General features: G+C 40.5%; 1 protein-coding gene across 1 annotated transcript in view; it reads left to right on the top strand.

The window, feature by feature from the left end:
• epg5 (ectopic P-granules autophagy protein 5 homolog (C. elegans)) overlaps nt 1-24,202 on the top strand; it is a 127,041-nt gene that overhangs the window by 36,444 nt on the left and 66,395 nt on the right. The window contains exons 15-21 of the mRNA XM_073064336.1: nt 8,350-8,472; nt 9,087-9,346; nt 10,529-10,669; nt 12,675-12,819; nt 15,134-15,331; nt 15,685-15,795; nt 16,598-16,720. Of these exons, the coding sequence (XP_072920437.1) occupies nt 8,350-8,472; nt 9,087-9,346; nt 10,529-10,669; nt 12,675-12,819; nt 15,134-15,331; nt 15,685-15,795; nt 16,598-16,720 (1,101 nt within the window). The remainder of the gene's footprint in view (nt 1-8,349; nt 8,473-9,086; nt 9,347-10,528; nt 10,670-12,674; nt 12,820-15,133; nt 15,332-15,684; nt 15,796-16,597; nt 16,721-24,202) is intronic.

Genomic DNA, 24,202 nt, shown 5'->3' on the forward strand with positions numbered 1-24,202 from the left:
ATGGTGCCGCAGCAACAACCTGGCACTCAACATCAGTAAGATTAAAGAACTGATTGTGGACTTTAGGAAGGGCAAGACAAAAGAGCACATACCAATCCATAGAAGGATCAGAAGTGGAGAGAGTGAGCAGCTTCAAGTTCCTCGGTGTCAAGATCTCTGAGGATCTAACCTGGTCTGAACAGATTGATATAAAGAAGGCAAGACAGCGGCTATACTTTATTAGGAGTTTGAAGAGATTTGGCATGTCAACAAATACACTCAAAAACTTCTACAGATGTACTGTGGAGAGCATTCTGACAGGCTGCATCACTGTTTAGTATGGAGGGTTCTATTACACAGGACCGAAAGAAGCTGCAGAGGGTTGTAAATCCAGTCAGCTCCGTCTTGGGTACTAGCCTACAAAAGTACCTAGGACACCTTTAGGGAGTGGTGTCTCAGAAAGACAGCATCCATTATTAAAGACCTCCAGCACCCAGGGCGTGCCCTTTTCTCACTGTTACCATTGGGTAGGAGATACAGAAGCCTGAAGGCACACACTCAGCGATTCAGGAACAGCTTCTTCCCCTCTGCCATCTGATTCCTAAATAGACATTGAAGCTTTGGCCACTACTTCACTTCTTTAATATGCAGTATTTCTGTTTTTGCACATTTTTTAGATCTATTCAATATACATAATTTGGTTTACTTGTTTATTTATTATTATGTTTTATTTTATTTGTTTTTTTTTCTCTCTCTGCTAGATTATGTATTGCATTGAACTGCTGCTGCTAAGTTAACAAATTACACGTGATAATAAACCTGATTCTGGAAATTTTGCATGTTAAAATATACTTAACAAGTTTAGATTGTGCCTCAAATACATCCAACACTTCACTTAATACAGGGTTTCCTCTTAAATGCTTCGTCATAGAAAATGTACAGCATGGAAATAGCCATTTGCACAACTTACCCACCCCACCTAGTGAGCACCTTTCAGGTTACTCCTATTTCCCTGCACTTGGGTTCAGTTATAGCAGTCATTTGAGAATCTCAGGGCTGAGTACTGGCACTTTACAGAGAACATCATTCGATTAGCAGAGACCAAAGCAGTATACTCATTACAGTCTGTGAGCAAATCTGAAAACCACTAAAAATAGATTCTCAGTTCTCAGATAGCACCAAGGCTATCTGGGGCTGACTAAATGTTGCAGCTCCCAAAGATCTGGGACAGCAGAAGCAGAACTTTAAGATGTAGTTTCGTAGTGAAGAGGAGCAAATTAATACCATAGATAACATCTCCTTCGAGGTACACTGGGAGCAGCTGAGGTCTGCTCTCCAAGGCTATTGATTTCATGTAATCATGGAGCCAGAAATAATTTGTATATAATAACACTCAGATTCATGATCTCCTTGAGTATAAACCTGAGAAAGCCATCCACAAAACTGGTCGTGATCCAGTGATGCATTTGTAATGAGAAAACACTGGTGAGTGGAGATGGTATGAAAGATCCAGCTATGCAGACTGACAGAACATGCAACTTTCAGCTTCAAGGACAGGCTATGGACCCCACACCTTTGGATAGTTCCCTGCTTCTTAGGGAAGATGACACCATAAAACAGATTTGGAAGAAGCATTTTAAATTCCTGTGCTCAACAGAATCAGGTTTATCATCACCAGCACGTGAAATTTGTTAACTTAACAGCAGCAGTTCAATTCAATACATAATCTAGCAGAGAAAAAAACAATAATAAGTAAAATAATAATAAATAAACAAGTAAATCAATTAAGTATATAGAATAGATTAAAAGATACATACAAAAACAGAAGTACTGTATTTTTTTTTTAAAGAAGTGAGGTAGTGTCCAAAGATTCAATGTCCATTTAGGAATCAGATGGCAGAGGGGAAGTAGCTGTTCCTGAATCGCTGAGTGTGTGCCTTCAGGCTTCTGTACTTCCTACCTGATGGTAACAGTGAGAAAAGGACATGCTCTGGGTGCTGAAGGTCCTTAATAATGGACTCTGCCTTTCTGAGACACTGCTCCCTAAAGATGTCCTGGGTACTTTGTAGGCTAGTACTCAAGATGGAGCTGACTAAATTTACAATCTTCTGCCGCTTCTTTTGGTCCTGTGCAGTAGCCCCTCCATACCAGACAGTGATGCAGTCTGTCAGAATGTTGTCCGCAGTACAACTATAGTTCTTGAGTGTATTTGTTGACATGCCAAATCTCTTCAAACTCCTAATAACGTATAACCGCTGTCTTGCCTTCTTTATAACTACATCGACATGTTGGGTCCAGGTTAGATCCTCAGAGATCTTGACACCCAGCATCTTGAAGCTACTCATTCTCACCACTTCTGATCCCTCTATGAGGATTGGTATGTGTTTCTTCATCTTACCCTTCCTGAAGTCCACAATCAGCTCTTTCGTCTTATTGATGTTGAGTGCCAGGTTGTTGCTACGGCACCACTCCACTAGTTGACATATCTCACTCCTGTACGCCCCCTCGTCACCACCTGAAATTCTACCAGCAATGGTGGTATCGTCAGCAAATTTATAGATGGTATTTGAGGTATACCTAGCCACACAGGCATGTGTATATAGAGAGTAGAGCAGTGGGCTAAGCACACACCCCTGAGGTGCGCCAGTGTTGATCATCAGCAAGGAGGATATGTTATCACCAATCCCCACAGATTGTGGTCTTCCGGTTAGGAAGTCAAGGATCCAATTGTAGAGGGAGGTACAGAGGCCCAGGTTCTGCAACTTCGCAATCAGGATTGTGGGAATGATAGTATTAAATGCTGAGCTATAGTCGATGGACAGTGAGTCCATCGTATCAGAGGAGATCCTGCAAGCCACACTACAATGTGCTTGGCAATAGATCAGCCATTGGAGAACTGAAGTGGTCCATCCCTACAGATGGAAATCAGTTAAACTAGTGGGCTATATGTCGTGGTCTATCATACCGGTGGCTTCCCGAATATGTCAAAATTCCAGCAGAGCTCTGGGAAGAAGGGGATTTCTTGGTGATCTTGGGGATGCCAATCAAAGTTGAAAGTAAATTTATTATCAAAGTACATGTACGTCACTGTATACAGGATTCCCCCGCTATCCGAAGGTAGAGTGTTACTATGAAACCGTTTGTAAGCCAAAATGTTAAGCAAAGAAGCAATTACCATTAATTTACATGGGAAAAATTTTTCAGCATTCCCAGACCCAAAAAAATAACCTACTGTTACGAAAACCCCGTAACCAGGTAACTTACCAGCAAAGATAGATGGATCAGCTGAGTCGGATGCTACTATTTTCAACCGTTTTATTCAACAAGGGCACAAACGTATGGTTAATACAAAACATTCAGATCATCAAAACTCAATCTAAAACACCGGTGTAATAATAATCATTCAAAACACAAGCTCGATCGTCGTCTAGGGGTAATGTAGATTTTATATCGTTCACTGAATATCTAAAAGTCTTTTAGATCACGGCAGTTTCACTTAGTTGCCGGCGGAAGTGTCGCGTTGGTGCACTTTTAGTTAGAAAGACAGAGAACATGAAGCATTTACCCGACAGGTTTTCCAACCTGTAGGAGGTAGTCGGAAGTCTCGTTGGGGGAATGGACTCTCATCTGTGGCTTCCCCTGTAGCTAGGCCGTCTTCCGTGGTGAAGTCGCCAATCCCAGGCAAGGGAAGGACGCACACGAACCCCACCACCGGCTGTAGCTATTAAAACGCTGTCGCAGGATTTCTAGCGTTTCTCCTTCGTGTGTTTCCTTGGTGCATCTGAGGGTCCTCCCCTCAGACCCGTCTTTATACTTCTTCACGGGATCGCAGGTGTCAATCAAGTTGCAGGTAATGCGATCTGTCTCTCAACCAGCCCACTTTGCCCGAGGGCTTTTCAGGTGGTCTCCATGAGACAATAGTCAAAGTCACTTTTATTCTGCTTCTTGGGAGAACGTGGTCTTTCGCACGTCTCTCTCTCTTGGGTCAGTTGACCCCCCTTAACTAGAGTTCTTGCGATTTTCACAAAGGAGGGGGCCAACGGCATAACACTACCAAATCAAACCAAATAACACAGGAAACCTAAAATAACACAAACATATAGTAAAAGCAGGAATGATATGATAAATATACAGCCTATATAAAATAGAAATATCATATGTACAGTGTAGTATCATATGTATCATATATGTGCTTATCAAAATCGGGAAGACAGCGAGCCAAAATCGATGTGGAGAAAAAAAAATTGGCACGTACACGCACACGTACGTACATGCATATGTACGTACACACCTGCATGGACAACTGCCTGCTCAAGGCCTCACGGTCATGGTAGTCTTTCTCGGGGTAACATATACAAAGCGGGTGTCTTTTTCGTAAAAGCGAAAATCCTCTTTGGTTAGCGAAAACAGGTACTAATGTAGGTCTTTTGTAACAGCGAGCTGTCATAAAGCGAACATTTGAAAAACGGGGGCCACCTGTACAACCCTGAGATTTAATCACTGTACCAATTTATAAGGAAGGGGTATTTCCTTCCTGTCTAGTTGGGATAATGTCCTGGCCACATTATCCTGAACCTCCTTTGCCCTGTGGTGAGAGACACCTCTTGGAAGCATACATATAGCAGAACTGCTGGGGAGAAACAAACAAAAACAAAATGCTGGGAACCAAATCAGTAACTGTTCTTACTTTCACTGGCCTGTTGAAGATGTTCAGTTTCTTAAATCTGTTGGGTCTCTGGATTGCCCTCCATTGCATTGGTTTTCATCATCCTCAGACTTGGGCATGATGACAGGACTGTCATTGTCCTGAATGTAACACTTGAGACTGATGGCTCCCACATCTGGAGACCAAACAAATTTATCTCACCTCTTCCTACTTGACAGTCATCTTCCACCTTGTTGAAGTCAATTATCATCTGAGTTTGGTATCTGGTATCAACTGACAGTAAATACTCTAATAATAGTCCTTTCCATTGCTTAAATAATGGCTCATTATCAAGGATAACCAGAATGAGCTTGTGTGTTAGCTACTCTGCACATGGTCTTCAAGCAACAGTGGATCCATTTAATGCTTCAGTTAAGAAACTTAGGGTGTCCTTGAATATTACAAAGTCAAAGGTTGTCCACTAGCCCATCCAAGCCGGCTGACTATCACTCATCTCATCCATGTAACTGAGATGGCTCTAGAGTATATAGAGTACCTTTGATTTTTTTGCTGTCATTTCTCCCAAAAGTTTATCAGTGAAGAAGAACAGCAGAGCAGCTTTCTGCAAACTGTAACACAGTGTCTTTGGAAATGGAGTCCTGTGGAAGCAGACTGAAATAATTTGTACCACAGTGCCCTGTGGAGGTCTTGTGCAGACAAGTTCTCTCTTTGGCAGCAAAACTTGAAATATCTACTGATGCCATATGATGCTGTATATCTTGATTGGTACGTGGGTCAAATCCTGGGGGTCAAACAGCTCCATGAATGTCCTTCACAGAGCTGTGTATGCCAGTGCTGATGTCTTGCTCTCGAGGAATAACTTCTCCAACTTTACCATTGCCTGGTGCTGAGAATTTGGCTATGTTGAATGCTACTCTCAAATAGAATGCATTGGCTCCAGAGACTGAGGGAAGCAATCTTATTGCTTCACTGGGTAGCATCAGATCCAGTAAAATAGGAATAGGAAATTGAAATCAGAGTTTTTCCAAATGCCTTCAAAATTGAGGTTGTCAACCCCCTACTTAAGAGGCCAAGCTTTGATAGTGAGGTACTAGCTAACTCAGGCCTATATCAGATCTTCCCTTGTTGGCCAGTACTGTTGAGAAAGTCATTTTCAACCAATTAGCAACTTTCTAGATGAGAACAATATTCTAGAACAGTTTCAGTTAAGTTTTAGAGTAAACCAAGCACAGAGGCGGCCCTTATCAAAATTATCAACGACCTTCCGCTCAACACTGATGAGTCTGTTCAAATTCCTCTAGAGCTAAGTACTGCCTTTGACACAGTTGACCACAATGTTCTCCTGGATCTCCTCGATATTTGTGGCCTCTCTGGTAATGTCCTCAATTGGCTTAGGTCATATATCTTAGAGAAAATTTTTTGTCTTGTTTAGGATACCATTTTTCTAAGAGATACACTATAGCTTTTGGTGTTGCTCAGGGAAGTTATCTTGGTCCCCTCCTCTTCCCCTTATACATGTTCCCTTTAGGAGACATTATTACAGAGCATAAACTTGTTTGCCATAGTTAAGCAGATGACACACAATTGTGTATCTCGGTTGAGCCTGATGATGATAACACCCCATCTTCTCTGATTCCTGGTATGGCTGCAATAAACAAATGGATGAGCAATAATTTCCTAAAACGGAACTGAGATAAAACTGAAGTAACTATGGTTAGTCCCAAAGCCAGAAGAGATAAACCTAGGAACTTATCTCTCCTTGTAAAATCAGAAGTATCAAGTCTGGGTGTTATTCTTGATTCAGATTTGAACTTTAAATTCCACGTAAAGAAAGTGATCAGAGTAGCATTCCTACACTTAAGAAATATTGCAAAGGTACGTTTGTTTCTGTCGCATATTGATACTTAAAAACTAATTCATGCTATTATATTGAATAGACTAGATTTCTGCAATGCACTTTTTACCGGCCTTCCAAAGCAAACTAATGACAAGCATCAACTCATTCAGAATGCCACTGCTAGATTTTTAACTAAAACCAGGATGAGGCAACATTTCACTACTGTCCTAGCTACTCTGCGTTAGCTTTCTGTATCTTTTAGTATTCCTATTACAGTTTGCTTACTTATTTTTAAATCTCTTAATGGTCTAGGACTGGAGTACATCACAGAATAATTTTCATTTTATAATCCTGCTCGAGCTCTCAGATCTTGTGCTGCTGGTCTCTTAACTTTAAACAATCTCCCTCAAAAGATAATTGGCAGGTCAGCCAATTTTGAATTACAGCTTCTAAGCTGTGAAATTCAATATCTAAAACAATAAGAGTACAGATTCAGTTGACATCTTTAAACGTCAGCTCAAAACCTATTTATTTAACCCTACTTTTAACTAACATCTTTTTGTCTTTTATTTTCATGGTTTTTTAAATTTTAGTTTCATGTTTGCAGTTTATCCCATTGCAAACACTTTGAGCTATATCATCTGTATGAAAATTGCTCTATAAATAAGTCATCATTATTATTGTTACTACTACTACTTTGAAGCCCAAAAGCTGGCTTGGCCTTGAAACACAAGCAATAACATGTCCTACTACTGAAGAACATTGGATCTCAAATTTAATTCAGTTAGAGGAAATTAAATACAGGTTTCCCCTGCTATCCAAAGGTAGAGCATTCCTATGAAACGGTTCGTAAGCCGGAATGTTGTAAAGTGAATAAGCAATTACCATTTATTTATATGGGAAAAATTTTGAGCGTTCCCAGACCCAAAAAAGAACCCACAAAATCATGCCAAATAACACATAAAACCTAAAATAACAGTAACATATAGTAAAAGCAGGAATGATATGATAAATACACAGCCTATATAAATAGAAATACTTTTCTGCAATCATTGCAGCACTGTCTAGCATAGCGAAAATCTCACTATGTAGTGCTACTAGCGTAGCGGAAGCAGTCTCTCCAGTAACTACCTCCAGCAGTCTCTACCTTTAACTTCAAGCTTCACAACACTTTCATCACCATCTTCCAGTGCTTTCTGTTACAGGTTATTAAAAAGACTGACTGATTTCTTCTTAAGTCTGAGATAACTTAATAGAACACCATGCTTTGTACACCCATCAATCCACTCAAACAATAGACTTTACATTTTATCCATTATTGGATACCAACTAAGAGAGACCACTTTGCTACGAGCAAAACCAACAGTAACATTGGCAGCTTTCAAGATTCTTTCTCTCTGCTTATAAATAGAGTGAATGGTTCAACGCACGGACAATGTCCTTGCTTCGTTCACCAGGATCGAAATGCTTAATTATGTCTAGTTTTATGCTAAGTGTAACACCCTTACGAGCTCTTTTAGGCTTTTCCGATACCTTAGAACTCATCTAGCTAAGGATGCACAAAATAAATCGACAGAAAGCACAGATGCTCACAGGCACGCGTTTAAGCAGTGGCGGCTAGAATGCAGTTCTGGGGGAGAAGCTTGGCTGCTCGGGGCGCGCACTAGCTTTTCTCGTAACGGTGAAAATACCTTCTGTTAGTGAAAACAGGTAACTAATGTAGGTCTTTCGTAACAGCGAGGTGTCGTAAAGCGAACATTCGAAAAACGGGCCACCTGGAAAAGTAAAGTGAGTTTTTGGGGCCATGTTGTGGTAGCTGATGCATAAAACTCTATATCCTATCTTAATACTTGGATTTATTTTCCAGCAATCAAAACTTGCTCTTGATCCTTCCCTTCATACTGAAGTAGCATTAATGGTTCTAGAAGCATATCAGAAGTACCTCACTGACAAACCTTACAGTGGATTTATCTCTGAAAGCATAAAGCAGGTAATGTGGAGATCATTTGTTGGATAATGCTGTAAAATATGTCATAGTTTCCCTGTTACATGTTATTGGCAAAAACACTTGAACATGATGAAAATCCTAATTCTGCCATGGACTCTGCCAAGCCCAACTACTAAAGTAGGAGGGTTAGGCATGAGACTAGCAGCCCCATTTTGTGAAAACCCAGAGTTACAGAAAAGCTAAAAGAGGCTCCAAAGACCTTATCTGGGGAAGGATCTTTGAGAATGGGCTACCGCTGGGGACAACTTGAGAGACTGGCCCAGGATAGAGAACTCTGGTGAGCTGCTTTCAGTAGCCTATGCTCCAGCGGGAGTGAAGGCTCAGAAGAAAATGATGAAAATCCGAATTAGTGAAGAATGTATCCATGCAAGTGGACCATTTATAATGTCGTCATTCACTTCCAAAAATTTTCTAAAAGAGTCTTTGAAAAGTGTTCTTGAAGTATGATAGTTTTTAAGCCTTGTATATGTTGAAGTATTTCAATTTAAAGTGGTAAATTATGTTTATACCTCTGTTAAAAGATAAGTGGTTACTAAACTATTAGATTTTCAGAACTAATTATTATTAATACTTTAATTTATTTGTATTAATTTTAGGTATCCTACTTAGCTAGTGTTGTTCGCCTGAACCAGACTCCGGAGGCCTTATTTAATCACTGGGCATGGGAATTGGTTGTCAGATTGAAGCTACACAGTAGCCATTCATACAGTGACCAGGGCTGGACACCTATCAGTAACTCCTCCACTGCACCAGAAATGAATGAGTTACCAGCCCTCTATCCACTTTTTAAAGCTGTAAAAGCTGGCATTCCTATTGGTTGTTATCTTGCGCTTTCAATAACATCAATAGGTCACAGGTACGTCAAGTTATAAAGTATTAGAAATTTTAGATTTTAAAATTAGTTATGACAAGGATTTTATTTCTCTTTTTTCACAGTGGCAGAGATGCTGCTGCTGCCACATAGCTTTAATGACTTGGGGTTGATTCTAACCTCGGGTAACTTTTTGTTTGACTGAATGAGTTACCTCCAGGAGTCTCATTCCTTCCCCTATCCTGAAGACATGCTAGTAGGTAAACAGACTGTAGCACACTTGGTTAAGAAGCAAATTGGAAGGAATTGATAGGGATGTGAGAGCAAATATGTTTGAGTAAAATAGTTAAAGAATGGGATTGATGAATTGATTTGGAAGCTAGCAGAAGCTTCATAGTCTAAATGGCCTAATTCTTTAGCATAAGGTGATATGATAAATATTAATCTCCCAGTCAGTAGCTTTGCTAAGTCATTCATCATTGGAGACGAACAAACAAAAAAGCATCACACACAAAATGCTGGAGGAACTCAGCAGTCCAGGCAGCATCTATGGAAAAGAATAAACAGTTGACGTTTTGAGCCGAGACCTTTCACCAGTCCTAATAATGGCAGCAGCAAGAAGAGCATGGCCTAGGTGGTGGGTGCTTTCAGAAAGGACTTTGATGTAGTCCTAGCGTGAATGCTGTGTAGCATCTTCCCTGATGGGAATGGAGCAAGCAGTCCAAGAACAAGGTGGGTGGAATCCTTCATGATATTTCTGGCCTTTTTCCGGCACCTTTCTGTATACAAGCCCTTGATGGCGGGTAGGCTGGTGCAAGTGATGCATTGAGCAGTTTTAGAGCCCTCCTGTACACTGCAGTGTAGGTTCTATATTATGAAAGTCACTTGTGAGTGTTTACAAAAAACACATCAATATATGACTATTCTGTGCATTAGTGTTTTGTAAAAGATGAAAATTATTATATCATTGTGTTCAATTAATATAAACTGGAGAATTACTCAATTTCTATATCTGACATTTATCAAATAACAAAATCATACAGTGGCCAAGGCTACTGATCCAATATGGTAACTCCAGTCTAATGGAAGCTTTTAAAGACCTTCTGCCAATTACTGCATTATTACTGTTTAAACAGATTCATATGGCAGCTTTATATGCTGCTAAGCTTTATTCAAAGATGTGAAATTAGTATTACACTTTACTGATTCTGTATTTTTTCCATTTAGCGCTGACAAGTTCTGCTCTGAAGGCATAGCTCTTCTGGAAATACTGGTACAGTCAAAGTGTCTTAAAGCAGTAGTTCATGTATTAGATAAGATCTTGCCGATCTTCTACCCATGCCAATATTATCTTCTGAAAAATGAACAGTTAAGTAAAAGCTACTTTATTTTGTGCTGAAAAATAATTTTAATAATCATGATGTATTCTTTAAATATATCTGCTGAGTGTATAGTGACTCAAGAACATTTTATAAAATGCATTAAGGCTGCCTTTACAAAGTCAAAAGATGTGACAGGCAGTTGATAGCTTCAAAAAGTGATTGTTGTGTATTGCAGGCTAACTAGAGGTAATAATTTCTGTAAAGTACAAATATTTAGTCCATCTTGTTTTATCTACTATTTGACCCCGAAGAGCTCAGAATTACATGAATTTTTAATGATTTTCCAAATAAGCATTCAACTTGATTTACGAGGGGTGATTGATAAGTTCGTGGCCTAAAGTAGAAGGAGTCAATTTTAGAAAACCTAGCACATTTATTTTTCACTCTCCCCTAGTGTTGCCACCATGTTCTCATGGACCTCCCTGGGTGATAAGCCCTTGAGACCGAGGTAGCGGATGACTTCACGAAGGCCAATGTTGTCCACTTTCTCAGACAGTACTTACTTGCGATTTTCAATTACCTGAAACAGAAATACCAAACAGAAGCTATTAACTTCAAACTTTCTGTATAAAAGAGTTGAACTGCACATGCATGTAATGAGAGCTGTATAACTCATCTCCTCCTACCTTAGGCCACGAACTTATCAATCACCCCATGCTGTGGACCACTTCTGGAGGTCCAAGACGCCGACTTCTACAAAGAAGGGATCCGTATGCTCCACGACTGCTGGACTAAGTGTGTAAATGTAGGAGGGGACTATGTTGAAAAATAAATGTGCTAGGTTTTCTTTCTACTTTAGGCCACAAACTTATCAATCACCCCTCGTAATGTGCTTAGATGAAGTATGGAAGCTAATATTCTTACATATTTTGTTTATTTGAAATTTTGAATTGTTAATGTCCCAATAAACCCTTTATGACACAAATTAATGCAATAATACTATCATAAATATTGGAGTTCTTTTTTCTCCTTGAACTCCATTCCAGTAAATCAATTCATGGGTATGATTAATGTCATTAAAAAAACTAGTAAGTTTACAACAACATTGCTTATAAAAGCACACATCTTGGACCTCACTGTTGTAACATGAACAAAGTTACCGGAGAGACACAGCTGGTAGATATGAAATAGGCTTGTATTCGACAAAATGAGGCTCAGCAGGTGTCATATTGAGACCCTTTTGGAGGAAGAGGCCTGTTTAACCCAATTTTGCTTCATTTTGTATGCTAAGTGAGCTGCCAGTAGAAGTGGTAGAGGCAGGTTTGACGAGTTTCCAGTAGAAGTGGAGAGGCAGGTTCGATATTGTCATTTAAAGTAAAATTGGATATGTATATGGACAGGAAAGGAATGGAGGGTTATGGGCTGAATGCAGGTCAGTGGGACTAGGTGAGAGTAAGCATTCGGCACGGACTAGAAGGGCCAAGATGGCCTGTTTCCATGCTGTAATTGTTATATGGTTATAAAGATTAAAGGACAATTCTATATTTACAATATATCTACAATGCTTCCTTTGAATTACGTATAACTTTCACACCTCCTTCTTCGCAACCATACCAAAGACACCGGAGATGAATGCTAAACCAACATTGTCTAGTTTTCCAATTAATTGCATTTCACAACTCTAAGAACTTATTATCCGGAGCTGTATTTTAAATTTAATCTACAGTCCATATTCAGATCCGAAGGTTGGTTGCTTAAGTTAATTATTTTGCTGTACAACCCCAGTCCAGAATTTGCTCTAACACCCACTTAGCAGGAATAATAAAATATACTTAAATAGTGAAGTGGACTAGCTGGATATGTCACTCATGTCAACTTGCATTTGCATATAAGCGTTTAAAGACTAAAAAGACTTAACTCTTCCGTCTGTATTCTTCATGATATTACAATAATATCTTATGGGAACTGTGTGATTGTCAATTAGGATTAGGAATCTTTAGTGTGAAACAAATGGGAGAAAACTCACTGTGATTCATTTCTATCTTCCGCAGGTTTTTATTGACTTTACAGCTTTTTCTGCAGACTGACAGTGTTGTGCCTCAGGGAGTGACTCAGCAAATGACTCAGAAAGTGGCACAACATTTAACTGGTATCACTTACGGTGAAAACATTAAATTATTAAACAGTATGATCCAGGTAGGAAAGGCACATTAATTAAGTTTCAAAAAACAGTGAAAATTATTAAACACATCATTGTAAACAATATAATCATATTAAAAGATGAGCTTGTAATTCTGTGATGCTGTTCATTGCCTCTGGACATCCCATGTCATTTCATGAGCAATTAAATGCATTTGGAAGTGCTGTTACTCTGGAGATGTGCAAATTCTTCTGTTAACGGTTCTCTAAAAGATATGCTTCTTTGGGTTCTATTTAATATTGCTGAGTAATACTGTCGAGATTACGTAAGTTGGCTTGACTGTTTTGTGGCTCATTTCCTGTATTGCTGATTAAATAGATTTGAATAAAAGTATGATATTTGTAAAGTACTAGATTTACTGATTTGCACAAATTAATCCCATCAGTTGACACACTATCCCAATTCTGGTTGTACCTGACATACCTGCCTTTTACAGGATGTTAAGATAACACTGTGAGCACAAGTACAGCAGATACTGCATATCTGAAATAAAAGCTCAAAATGCTGATATACTCATTAGTCAGGGATTATTTGAGGGGAGAGGGAGGGAAAAAGAAAATTAACATTGACCCTTCGTCAGAACATTAACTTGAAACGTTGATTATTTTTCTGTCTCCCTCCCCACACCCACTGACACTGGTTGATCTCCTGTAAATCAGCCTTCCTCTCAAAAATGATCAGGTTTCCAGTAGATCTAAGTACATTGCAGTGGATTCCAGTTAATTGAGTTGTTGGTGAATCAGGGTTGTGACTTATTTGGAACAACTCTTAAAAGAACACAGACTAATTGAGAAAATTTCTGGTATTCCCTTCTTTTTTTGGGACATCATGACACTTAATTGGGGCAGGAAACTGTTGCCGAACAGGTTGTACCTAATGTCAGCCAAGGGTACTTGTGTAGACGCTACACCATGCTTAGAGCAAAATGTTTTTCTAATACTGTCAGTCATTTTTTTCTGTACAAAAAGCAGTGATTTTTTTTGACACTGTAAGTTCATAAGAAATGAGCAATAAGACAATTCAGACCCGATTTGCTCACGGTGGGTTCAAGCATTCAGATTTTGAGATGCCAGAAATGGCTGGAGTGAAAATGAAATTATTTCACTACAAAGAGTTTGAAGGTTTCACAATCTTCTTTAATGAAGATTGTCAATAGCATTGTATGAAGTCAATCCATTATCTACACTCTGTATCTGCGCTGATTTTGTTCATTGCATATATTGGATGAATTCATCTGTTGAAAACTACTAGGAACTAGTACACAGTTTTATATTGCTAGTGTTCTACTTCATGTATTTCATTTAAATACAGTCTGTTACTCAGTTTGTCTTTTTTATAACTATTTCTATGAAACTTTGGCTAATTGGGGCGGCTACTTAGTTGGGCTAAAATGTACCGGTCCTGATTTGTCCGAGTTAATCTAAATACACTGTATTGCATTTTAATGAAATATAAGCATCTTGTTCTTTGTAATCTGTTGATAAAGATTTTTTTTAATTTTTAGAGTAAAAAAACAAAGCTTTTGCATAATTAATAGTTACAAACGAAAACCTATTATTGATGTTTTGAGGTGATAACTCAACTGAAGCAACTTTTTTTGTAAAGATTAACCATTTGTATGGATGTATTTCAAATTCAGTAAGTCTCATTAGTGTTTAACTGTTAAGGTAGATAATAAATTATAGACTGGAGGTTTTTCTTGTTTTTTTTTTAAATCACACATGGAGTTACTTTATTTTATGTTTCTCCATTCCCACTTTTTAATTAGGTCTATTGTACTTGCTGAACTTTTATAGTTCAAAAAATATGAGGCTGCAATTCTTCATTCATGCATTGCAGAGGCATTGATGATTGGACAGACCCCAAAGCATTTTGCACTTTAGAGCTGCCAACTCCAGGTCTTGAATGAGTACAGGTGCAGAGTAAGAATTGGAATGTATTAAGGAGGAATTTGGATGGAGTGGAAGGGAGTATGGCAAGTGGGGGGCAGGTATACTGAGGGTGGCTTAAGGAAAAGTCAACTGTTAATGTCATTTTCAGTACACAAATGTAAAGGAAAACAAAATAATTGTTATTCCAGATCTGATTTAGCACTAACAAAACACAAAAAGATAAATAACAAATAATAAAAGAAACACAATATATATAGATAGTTAAGATAGCTATTCTATATTTTCAAAAGGTTAAGTTATGGTTGTGTATTTATGAATGCAAAATATTCAGCATGTAAACTTTTTTTTCTCTCAGCATTTTTAGTCGTTGATTTGATGCAATATTCTAAAAGAAATTAAACAATGCTCATCTTCACAGACTCATATTGTGGAAAGCAGTAAACCCGGCAGAGTGGGAGCTGGTGTTATTTTGGAATTCTGGATTCACGTCTTGACAAATCAGCACTTGTGGCACAGAGATAAAACTGTTTTGTTTCTAATGGACAATCTATGCAAGACTGCATTTCTTCACCGACAGGAAGACTGTTTGCAAAAGTCACTTTACCAACTACACAAGGTAGCTCACAAATTATATATTCAAATGAAAAGTAACCTAATTTAGAATTGATTCAATCAAAATTGAAACTTGCATTTGGTTTCATACAAAAAATAGAACAGCCAACTAATTAGAACAGTTATAAACCATCCGTTGGTGCTTTAATTTTGAAATATTAACATCAGCATTTACACTGCAAGAGTATGCACAAGGTTATTAAAATGAATATTTGATTTGAGAATATTAATTTAATGTCAATTTGTACCTCCCTTTTAAAAATGTATAATGTTAATAAAATCTGGTACAAGTAAGTTCTATTATCCAGATATATGGTGTAATTTTTATCAGTCGTTTTCTTATTGTCAAATGTTTAGAATGCTCTTGGATACCACAGTGATCGTGGGTTACTGACTTCATTCATGAACTGGATGTTAGCTGGCAACATAACACCATCATTTATTGAAGGCAATGCTACTGCAACTGAGGTATATGCTTATAATAACTCCATAAAGTTTTCACTCATAGAAGCTTACCACTCATTTAAAGACTTCACCTTTATTTCACTTGCTGGGTGTGTTCTGAACATTTGCGTATTGCTGAGATGTGAGTACCTCACTATAGTTAGGATTTCCTGATTATTTTTGGCAAAGTAATGATTTTGAGTAGTCAGAATCAAGTTATCTTGTGTGCCCTGGCCCAGCCTCAATAGACATGAAATTATGGATTGACCATAAGCTGCTTAAGTTAACTTTAATTATAATATGACTTTTTTTATTATAATAAAAGTATATGTAATAAAAAAGTGCAAAAAAAGAACAAAGATAGTGAGGTAACATTTGTGTGTTCATTGTCTGTTCAGAAACCTGATGGCAGAGGGGAAGAAGCTGTTCCTGAAACATTGACTATGTATCTTCAGGCTCTCTGATGGTAGTAATGAGAAGATGACATGTTTTTGGTGGTGGGGGTCCTTAATAATGGATGCCTCCTTTTTGAGGCAGCACCTTGATGGTGCAGAGGCTTTATATCAAAGCTTTGACCCCTTTATATTGAAGCTATGCCCCCCAGTTCCAGATTTCTCCAGTATGACTAAATAACTTTGCAATCTCAAGCCAGGAATATTCTGCTAGACCATTTATTAAGATTTAATACACTCGTCCTTCTCTAAGGGCCTAATGCAGAGTGCAAACTTTTGCAAAGAAAAGCATTTGTAAAACAGTGACTGAGTCTGAATATTTGCTTAGTAGTATAATATTTACGCAGTTTTTTTAAAGAATATTTATTTTATAGGTGTGGTTTTCCTGGATCATATTCAATATGGAGGCAATTTTTGAAGAAGATTCCCAACTTCGTAGGTCTATGGAACTTGAATTAATTAGCAATTCTTCAGTAACTCCAGATCAAGCCTTAAAGGTTTGTATTTCATTACTGTGTTAGCTAATTATACATAATTTAGTTTAATAAGTGTAACAAGCTGTAAGGTTTCACTGCTAATGTAATGGCTTCTCTGTAATGTTCCACTGCTGAGGTAATGGTTTCTCTGTAGCAGCAATGTTTGGGTTATGACTAAAATGTTGCGAAGTGGTTCAATGTGCTGGACTTGAGGAGTATACCAGATATTACCAGATCCCATGAGTGAGGTCGCCAAAGCATTTATATGTCCCCTGGGATTTTTCCAGTTCAAAAGGATGCACCAGGGCACCTCAGGAGCTCTTGCAACCTTGCAGTGAGTCATGGAGAAGACAGTGGGGGATATGAACTTGCTTGAGGTATTGGTATATCTGGATGGCCTCATAGTATTTGGAAGAATATGAAGCGAGGCTGCTGAAGGTGTTGGGTCGCATGAAAGCTGAAGGGTTAAAACTTACCCTGGACAAGTGCCAGTTCTGCCAAACATCTGTTAGCTTTGTTGGGTACATAGTGTCACTGGATAGAGTAGGTGCAGATCCAGCTAAGATAGAGGCGGTTACCACTTGGCCAAGACCCCATACTGTGAGCGCTCGCTCTGCGCTTGTTCCTCGGGTTCTGTGGTTACTGTCAGAGGTTCGTGAAAGGCTACCCATTGACACAGCTTCTGTGCGATTACCCTCCCTTGGGGAAGAAAGGGAGGGGGAAGAAGAGGACAGGAAGGTGGAGAGTATCTTTGCCCATCGTAGCCCTTTGGACTGAGGTGGGATGCAAAATGTGAAGAAGGATTTCAGTCGCTGAAGGAACTGCTGACCCAGGCACCGGTACTGGCTTTTGCGGAAGCCCGGTTACCATATGTACTGCACACAGATACCAACCAAGAGGGTTTAGGGGGCATCCTGTATCAATTGAGGCCTGTGACGTTTGTCAGCCAGAGTCTGTCACCCTTGGAGAAAAACTATCCCACGCACAAGTTGGAATTTCTGGTGTTGAAATGGGCGGTGGTGGATAAGCAAGTGACTACCTCTATGAGGCCAAGTTTGAGGTGAGGATGAACAACAACCCCTAACTTATATCCTGACCTCGGTGGTTGGCAGCGTTGTCTGCCTATGATTTCAGCCTGACATACTGGCTGGGAAGCAGGAATATTGATGCTGATGCTTTGGCCCGACGGGCGCATGAGAGACTGGTCAGGGACAAGGAGTGGAAAAGTGTTCCTGCCACGGGGGTGAGGGGCATATGTTATTTTGCCATCACCGTGAAGGCAGAGGAAAAGGAGAGGCAGGATCAAGCGGTAGATAAATTGGGAGGTTCTGATGATGCCATCCCCTAAGTTTACTGTAACTTGAATACTCTGAAGACAAATCAGCAGCTGAAATTGAGTTCTGAGGAGGTAACATTAGCTCAGTGAGATGATCTGGGCATTGGTACCATTTGGGCGGCGGTTGAAAAGGGAGACGTGGCTCAGGCAGAGAAGATGAAACACACGTCAGAGCCTCCATTACTGAAAGAATGACCTCAGTTGGAGTTAAAGAACCAGATCTTACACCGGGTCACGTCACCCCCAGACCGACCTTGGCGTTGTCAGCTGGTTCCGCCTGAGAAGTATCAAAGGACTGCGTTAAAGTCACTTCATGATGATTCTGGACACTTGGGGGCAGAAAAGACCTATGGATTGCTCAGAGACCAGTTTTACTGGCCTCGAATGAAGTTGGAGGTCGAAGAATACTGCAAGTCGTGCATTCGATGCATACGGAGGAAGACACCGCCTACGCGGGCACTCCCTTGTCCCACTTGCAGAGTGTGGGGTCTCTGGACCTGGTGTGTATGGATTTCCTGTCCATAGAACCCGATGCCAGCAACACGGCGAACGTCTTAGTCATCACGGACCACTACACCAGATATGCTCAGGCTTTTCCTACCAAGGACCAGAGGGTGTCTACGGTGGCAAAAGTGTCATGGGAGAAGTATTTCATTTATTATGGCCTTCCCAGGTGAATACATAGTGACCAGGGACGGGACTTTGTGAGCAGACTCATCCATGAGTTACTGGGCATGCTTAGAGTTGAGAAGTCGAGGATCACGACCTATCACTCGCAGGGTGATCCCCAACCAGAGAGGTTTAATCAGACCTTGCTAGACATGCTCGGGACACTGAAGATCAGCAAGAAGAGCAGGTAGAGTCAATATATTGGGCGTCTGGTTCAGTTACAACTGTACACGAAATGAAGCTACTGGGGTACTCGTCATATTATTTGATATTTGGGAGTGAAGCAAGATTGCCTATTGACCTTTGTTTTGGGACTGACGAGGGTAACTTACCCCTGAAGACTTAACTGAAGTATGTGTCTGATATGAGAAGAGAGCTGAAAAGGGCTTATGAATTAGCAGGGGTTGCGGCTGCCAAACAGAATCAAGGAAATAAGAAGAGGTATGTTCAAAAGGTGAGGTTCTCCCAACTGCTGCTGGGAGTCGAGTCCTCATAAGGAATTTGGAGCTACCTGGAAAGCATAAGTTGGCTGACTGCTGGGCAGTTACGCCCTATGTGGTGGAGAGTCAAATGCCAAACCTACCAGTTTTCTGGGTGAAACCAGAGGTTGGGAATGGGCCTGTCAAGATTCTCCATCGGAACCACCTACTGTCAATGGTGCAGGGAGACCCAGAGCCTGACTTGGAGCCTACATCTAAAAAGAGGACTCTTCGGAAACAAGGGGCAACTACAGGGCCTACAGCAGGGGAGGTTAGGCCGGCTCCTACCCCGAGAGGGATACTGATTCAGAGGATGAGGACCTGTATGTGTGGTATGTGCTGCCTTTCGCTAACTCCCCGTTGACTGAGGAAGAGACTCCCAATCATTCTCCCGCTGTCTGCTGAAGTGTGGGTTTGTGGGGGGGGGGGGGGTGCTAGCTGTGGGTAGCCTGGGTTGCAGTGGGCCTCTGCAGGGGAGGAAGCAGGGCTTGTCCACGAGACAGTGGGGGCTGAGTTGTAGGTGGGCACGAGTGATAGGTCGGGGGAGGCCTTGCCGGGTAGACCGGAAGTACCTCCAGTATCCTGAAGAGTTAGATGATGGGGTGCAGAGGTCTCAGAGAATTAGGAGACCACCGGATAAGCTGGCCTTGTAGCACCAGGGGAGCAGAGCGTGACCCTCCCGTTTTGGGGAACTATGTCACTGCCTTGTGCTCTTGGATTGGACTTTGTGTTTTGCAGGAAAGGTTGGCGAATTATCTCAACATCATGAGGACATGACTAAATTTGGTGGGGAGAGAGTATAACACGTTGTAAGGTTTCACTGCTAATGTAATGGCTTCTCTGTAGCAGCAATGTTTGGGTTATGGCTAGAGATAACGGGGCATGTTAGCCAACAAGCAGGATGTTGTTCTTGTGTATCTGGGAGCCGAGAATTCACAGTTTTTTGCCAGGAGAGATGAGAGAAGACGCAAATGGAGAGAGTTGGTAGACCTTGGACTGAGTGGACTTGGAGTGAGAGTCCGAAGGTCAGCAACGATCGGTGGAGGTCGATGGTGGACGAACAGCCTTATCAGTGAGCTCCAACATTGCGTATTAGACTGTTTCAGGAGAATGGGCCCTTTTTCTTCTTTTGTTTTCTTTACTAACCATATAGTCAAATTAAGAATTATAAAGCTCAGTTGTTTAATCGCATATTGTGTACTGTTTGTTATTTCATGGTACTGATTTAAAACGGGACACATCGCGTAGCATCCAACCAACCAAGATTTCTTAAGTTTGGCCGGGCCGGGAGTTATCATCCCCTATATTAAGCCGCTAGCCAAAGTGAGAGTTACATAAGCCTCTTGCATATTCTAGGTGATCTTAAAGATTTGTTTATATCATTGCTTGAAAACTAGTTTTTTTTTGTTGGAAATAATTTTTTAGATGTTGTAAGGTTATTCATCTTTTTAGTGGATGCCAAATACTGTTATACCTGTAAGTATCCTCATAAACGTTATTATTTTCGGGTTGGTCCTGGCATGGACCTGTGCATTTTTCATGCTTTTAAGGCCTAAGACCATATGCCATTGGAGCAGAATTAGATTATTCAGCTCATCTAGTCTGCTTGGCCATTCCATTATGGCGGATTTATTTTCTCTTTCAACCCTGTTCTCCTGCCGCCTCCCCATAACCTTTGATGCCCAAGAACTTATCAATCTCTGCCTTAAATATACTCAATAGCTTGACTCCACAACCGTCAGTGGCAATGAATTTCACAGATTCACCATCCTCACATCTCTGGATAAATGTGCAGAGAGATCCCTCTATTCTGAGGCTATACTCTCTAATCCTAGACTCCTCCATTACAGGAAACATCATCTCCACGTCCACTCTACCATCTTTTATCAATATGTTACCATTTCAGGTTTATGAATGGCACTTATTCTTTACACCTGTCTTTTTTTTCCTGATGTTTTGAATTTTGTGAAACTTTCATTTAAATGCAGTACTGAGGCTAAAGCAGTTATGAGACATAACTCTCAACAGATATATGGAGAAATTAGAATATCAAATTATGTTAATATTAAATGGTGATTGACTCATAAAATAGAATGAAACCAGCTTTGATCACAGAAGGTTCTGGCCACATAACATCGATCAGGCTTCTATAACTTATAACTTTGGTCTGCATCCTATCAAAGACATTCCTACTATTCTCTTCACCCCTTCCCCTCACTTGAATATTCTTCATTTTCCAGTTTTAGTGAAGAGTCTGGGATCTGAAGCATTGAATTTGTTTCTCTCCTCATAGATGCTGGCCAATCTTCTGAATGTTTCCTGCATTTTCTGTCTTTGTGCTCCAGGTGTGGATCCAGCTAGCTTTTCTCTCTGCTGGCAAATACCACATTGATGATCTCATGCAGATTTTAACCATTGATGTCCTGATTAGTATTTCAAGGAATTTCAAAGAATTAAAGAAAAAAGTTTCAGAATTAGACCTAAATCCTAAGGCAAATTCAGGTCTGCCTTGGGAATCAGTCATTTCAATTTCTTAATAGTTTGGATTATTTTATGTCATTGAAATTGATCTGTGATTATCAGTTGCATGTATCTAAAACTTATGAATCATACAACTTCTTTCTCATTCACAGATGAATAAATCAAAGTGATTTCCAACCTATTGCCATAAATGGATGTGGAGAGCAAGTTATTGAGTATGTTTAATGCAGAGGTTGATAGGTTCTTAATTAGTAAGGGTGTCAAAAGTTACAGGGAGAAGACAGGAGAATGGAGTTGAGAAGGATAATAAATCAGCCATGGTGGAGCAGACTCGACGGGCTTAATGGTCTATTTCTGCTCCTCTGTCATGGTCTTACACCAATCAGGCTTGCAACTGTCCATTCGTAGCAGGTGTACCCCTCTTTGGGATATGGGGTGTCAAGGAGAGGTAGTACCTCTGACGGGGAACAAGTCGTACTCTTCTGAGTAGTTCGTCCACATTGGTCCTCACCTGACACTCAGCTCTCACCAGTGGTTCCTCGTAGCTGTTGGCATGCAACAGCGGCCACACCCTGGGCAACGGTTTTGACTAGCCGGCAAAACCTGGTGAGAGTAGCCCTCGGTGAGTTGGGGCTTGTCTACCTACGCATGCGAAGACTGAATTTGGCGGACTGGTCCAACGAGTAGAAAGGCGGACCCAGCAAAGCGTTGTGGAGCGCAATCAGGGCACAGTGAGACACGTAGGACACTGCTGCTATGAGGGCGTCAAGTTCTTAGAACTTATCTTTGATGTCATCTGGTTCGGTCATCGTTGGGGCATATGCGCTGATCAGCAATGCACTCCTCTTATTGCCAAGTGGGAGCTGAAGCGTCATCAGGCGATTGTTGATGCCCTCTGGAAGCTTGACAAGTTTACGAGCGAGGTGGGATCGGATGGCAAATCCAACGCCAGCCTCTCGTCATTGGGTGCTGCTGTGACCGCTCCAGAAGAAGGTGTACCCACCACCACGTTCTGTAAGCTGGCCCTTGTCTGCTAGGTGTGTTTCGTTGAGTGCTGCAATGTCCACGTTATAGCGGGCTAGTTCTTTGGCGACCAGTGCTGTTCTTCTTTCTGGTCTGACAGCCTTGGTGATGTCAAGCAGAGTTCGCACGTTCCACGTGCTAAGGTTGAGCACCTTCACTTTCATCTTCTTTGTAGTTCGACCACTGAGTGGGATCCCTGCCAGCCGCGATGTGCTGGCCAGGGTAAGATGAAGCAGGTTATGTTTGAGGCACCTTTTCTAGCCCCTTCCTCCATGGAGGTGAGCAGAGCGATTCCTAAAGAGGACTGTTCAGACACCCAGGGGGCTGCCGAGCTCCACTGCTGCTTCATTCCAGCGGAGAACGACCCAATGCCCTGGGCCGCCTGTGTGCAGGTTTGTGACTACAGCTTCCAGTGTATCCACACCTGCTGCTTCGCCACTCGCCCATCGCCACAGGACTTGAAGTTTTTTAGTGGAATGGGTTTGGAGTCGTGACTTGCGCTTGACTTGGATTAAAGTGAGGGAGAGTTGCGCAAATCATCAGCCTCACTCTCTCGTCCCGACCTTTCTGTATCCAGTTGCAAGACGGAGTCGAGGGGTGAATCTATGGAACAGTTGTAGTGAGAATTTAAAAACATGCACAACACTAAAGTTTAAAAATTACTTAAAAATAATTTAATGACCAAGTATAAAATACATGATTTAAAATGAATGGGAGTAATGTAAATAAATGATACTTGGAATTGGATTTTGTGTTAAAAGATTATGAAATTGTTTGTTTTGATGTAATGATTGACGCCAAATATGTTGTATGAGTAAGAGGGGTAGGCGTAATAAGCTGTAGCTTCAGCCTACACCCTTTTGGTCTGTTTTAAAGAATACCTTTTTTGTTGTAATTTTGTCTTATGAAATCATCGTTGAAAATGATGTTTTTTGTTATGTTTGTACTGACCGAAGTAAAAAAATTTCATTCATTCATCATGCACCTGTTCACCCAAAGCACAAGAGGTAGTCCTGTTCCAGCAGCCTCTGGACCAACTCTTATGTTTGGGGTCAGAAAAAGGCAGCAATTTTATATTTATAGCGTAATATCTTCTATAGTACATTTTATTTCCATATTTAACTTATTTTCATGTTTAATTCTAAATAATCCTTGCTTATCATGTTCTATCCTCTAAGCATAAAGGTCAGCCAAAGTTCTGCTCACACCAAGACCCATTCCCCAAAATCACTATTCATGTGGTCTACATTAGCCACACAAAATTTCAATTGCAATATTTGTATCTTCGTTTCAGATTTGTTTTGGCCTTCCCACTCTTTGTAAGCCCCTTCAGTCCACCATCAAGAAAGGTAACTGGACGCCTTTACATGGTGGCTTTTAGTGAGCTTTCAAGTTTTTTAATATAACTAATGTATCTTCATCTGAGGTGTTTCTGGATTAAATCTCCTGAACCTCTTCATCTCTTCCCTCCTTTAAAATGCTCACAGGTTTTGGTCGTCTGCCCTATTTCACCTT

This window comes from Hemitrygon akajei, chromosome 13 (assembly GCF_048418815.1).
Source record: "Hemitrygon akajei chromosome 13, sHemAka1.3, whole genome shotgun sequence".
In the NCBI taxonomy this organism is placed as follows: domain Eukaryota; kingdom Metazoa; phylum Chordata; class Chondrichthyes; order Myliobatiformes; family Dasyatidae; genus Hemitrygon; species Hemitrygon akajei.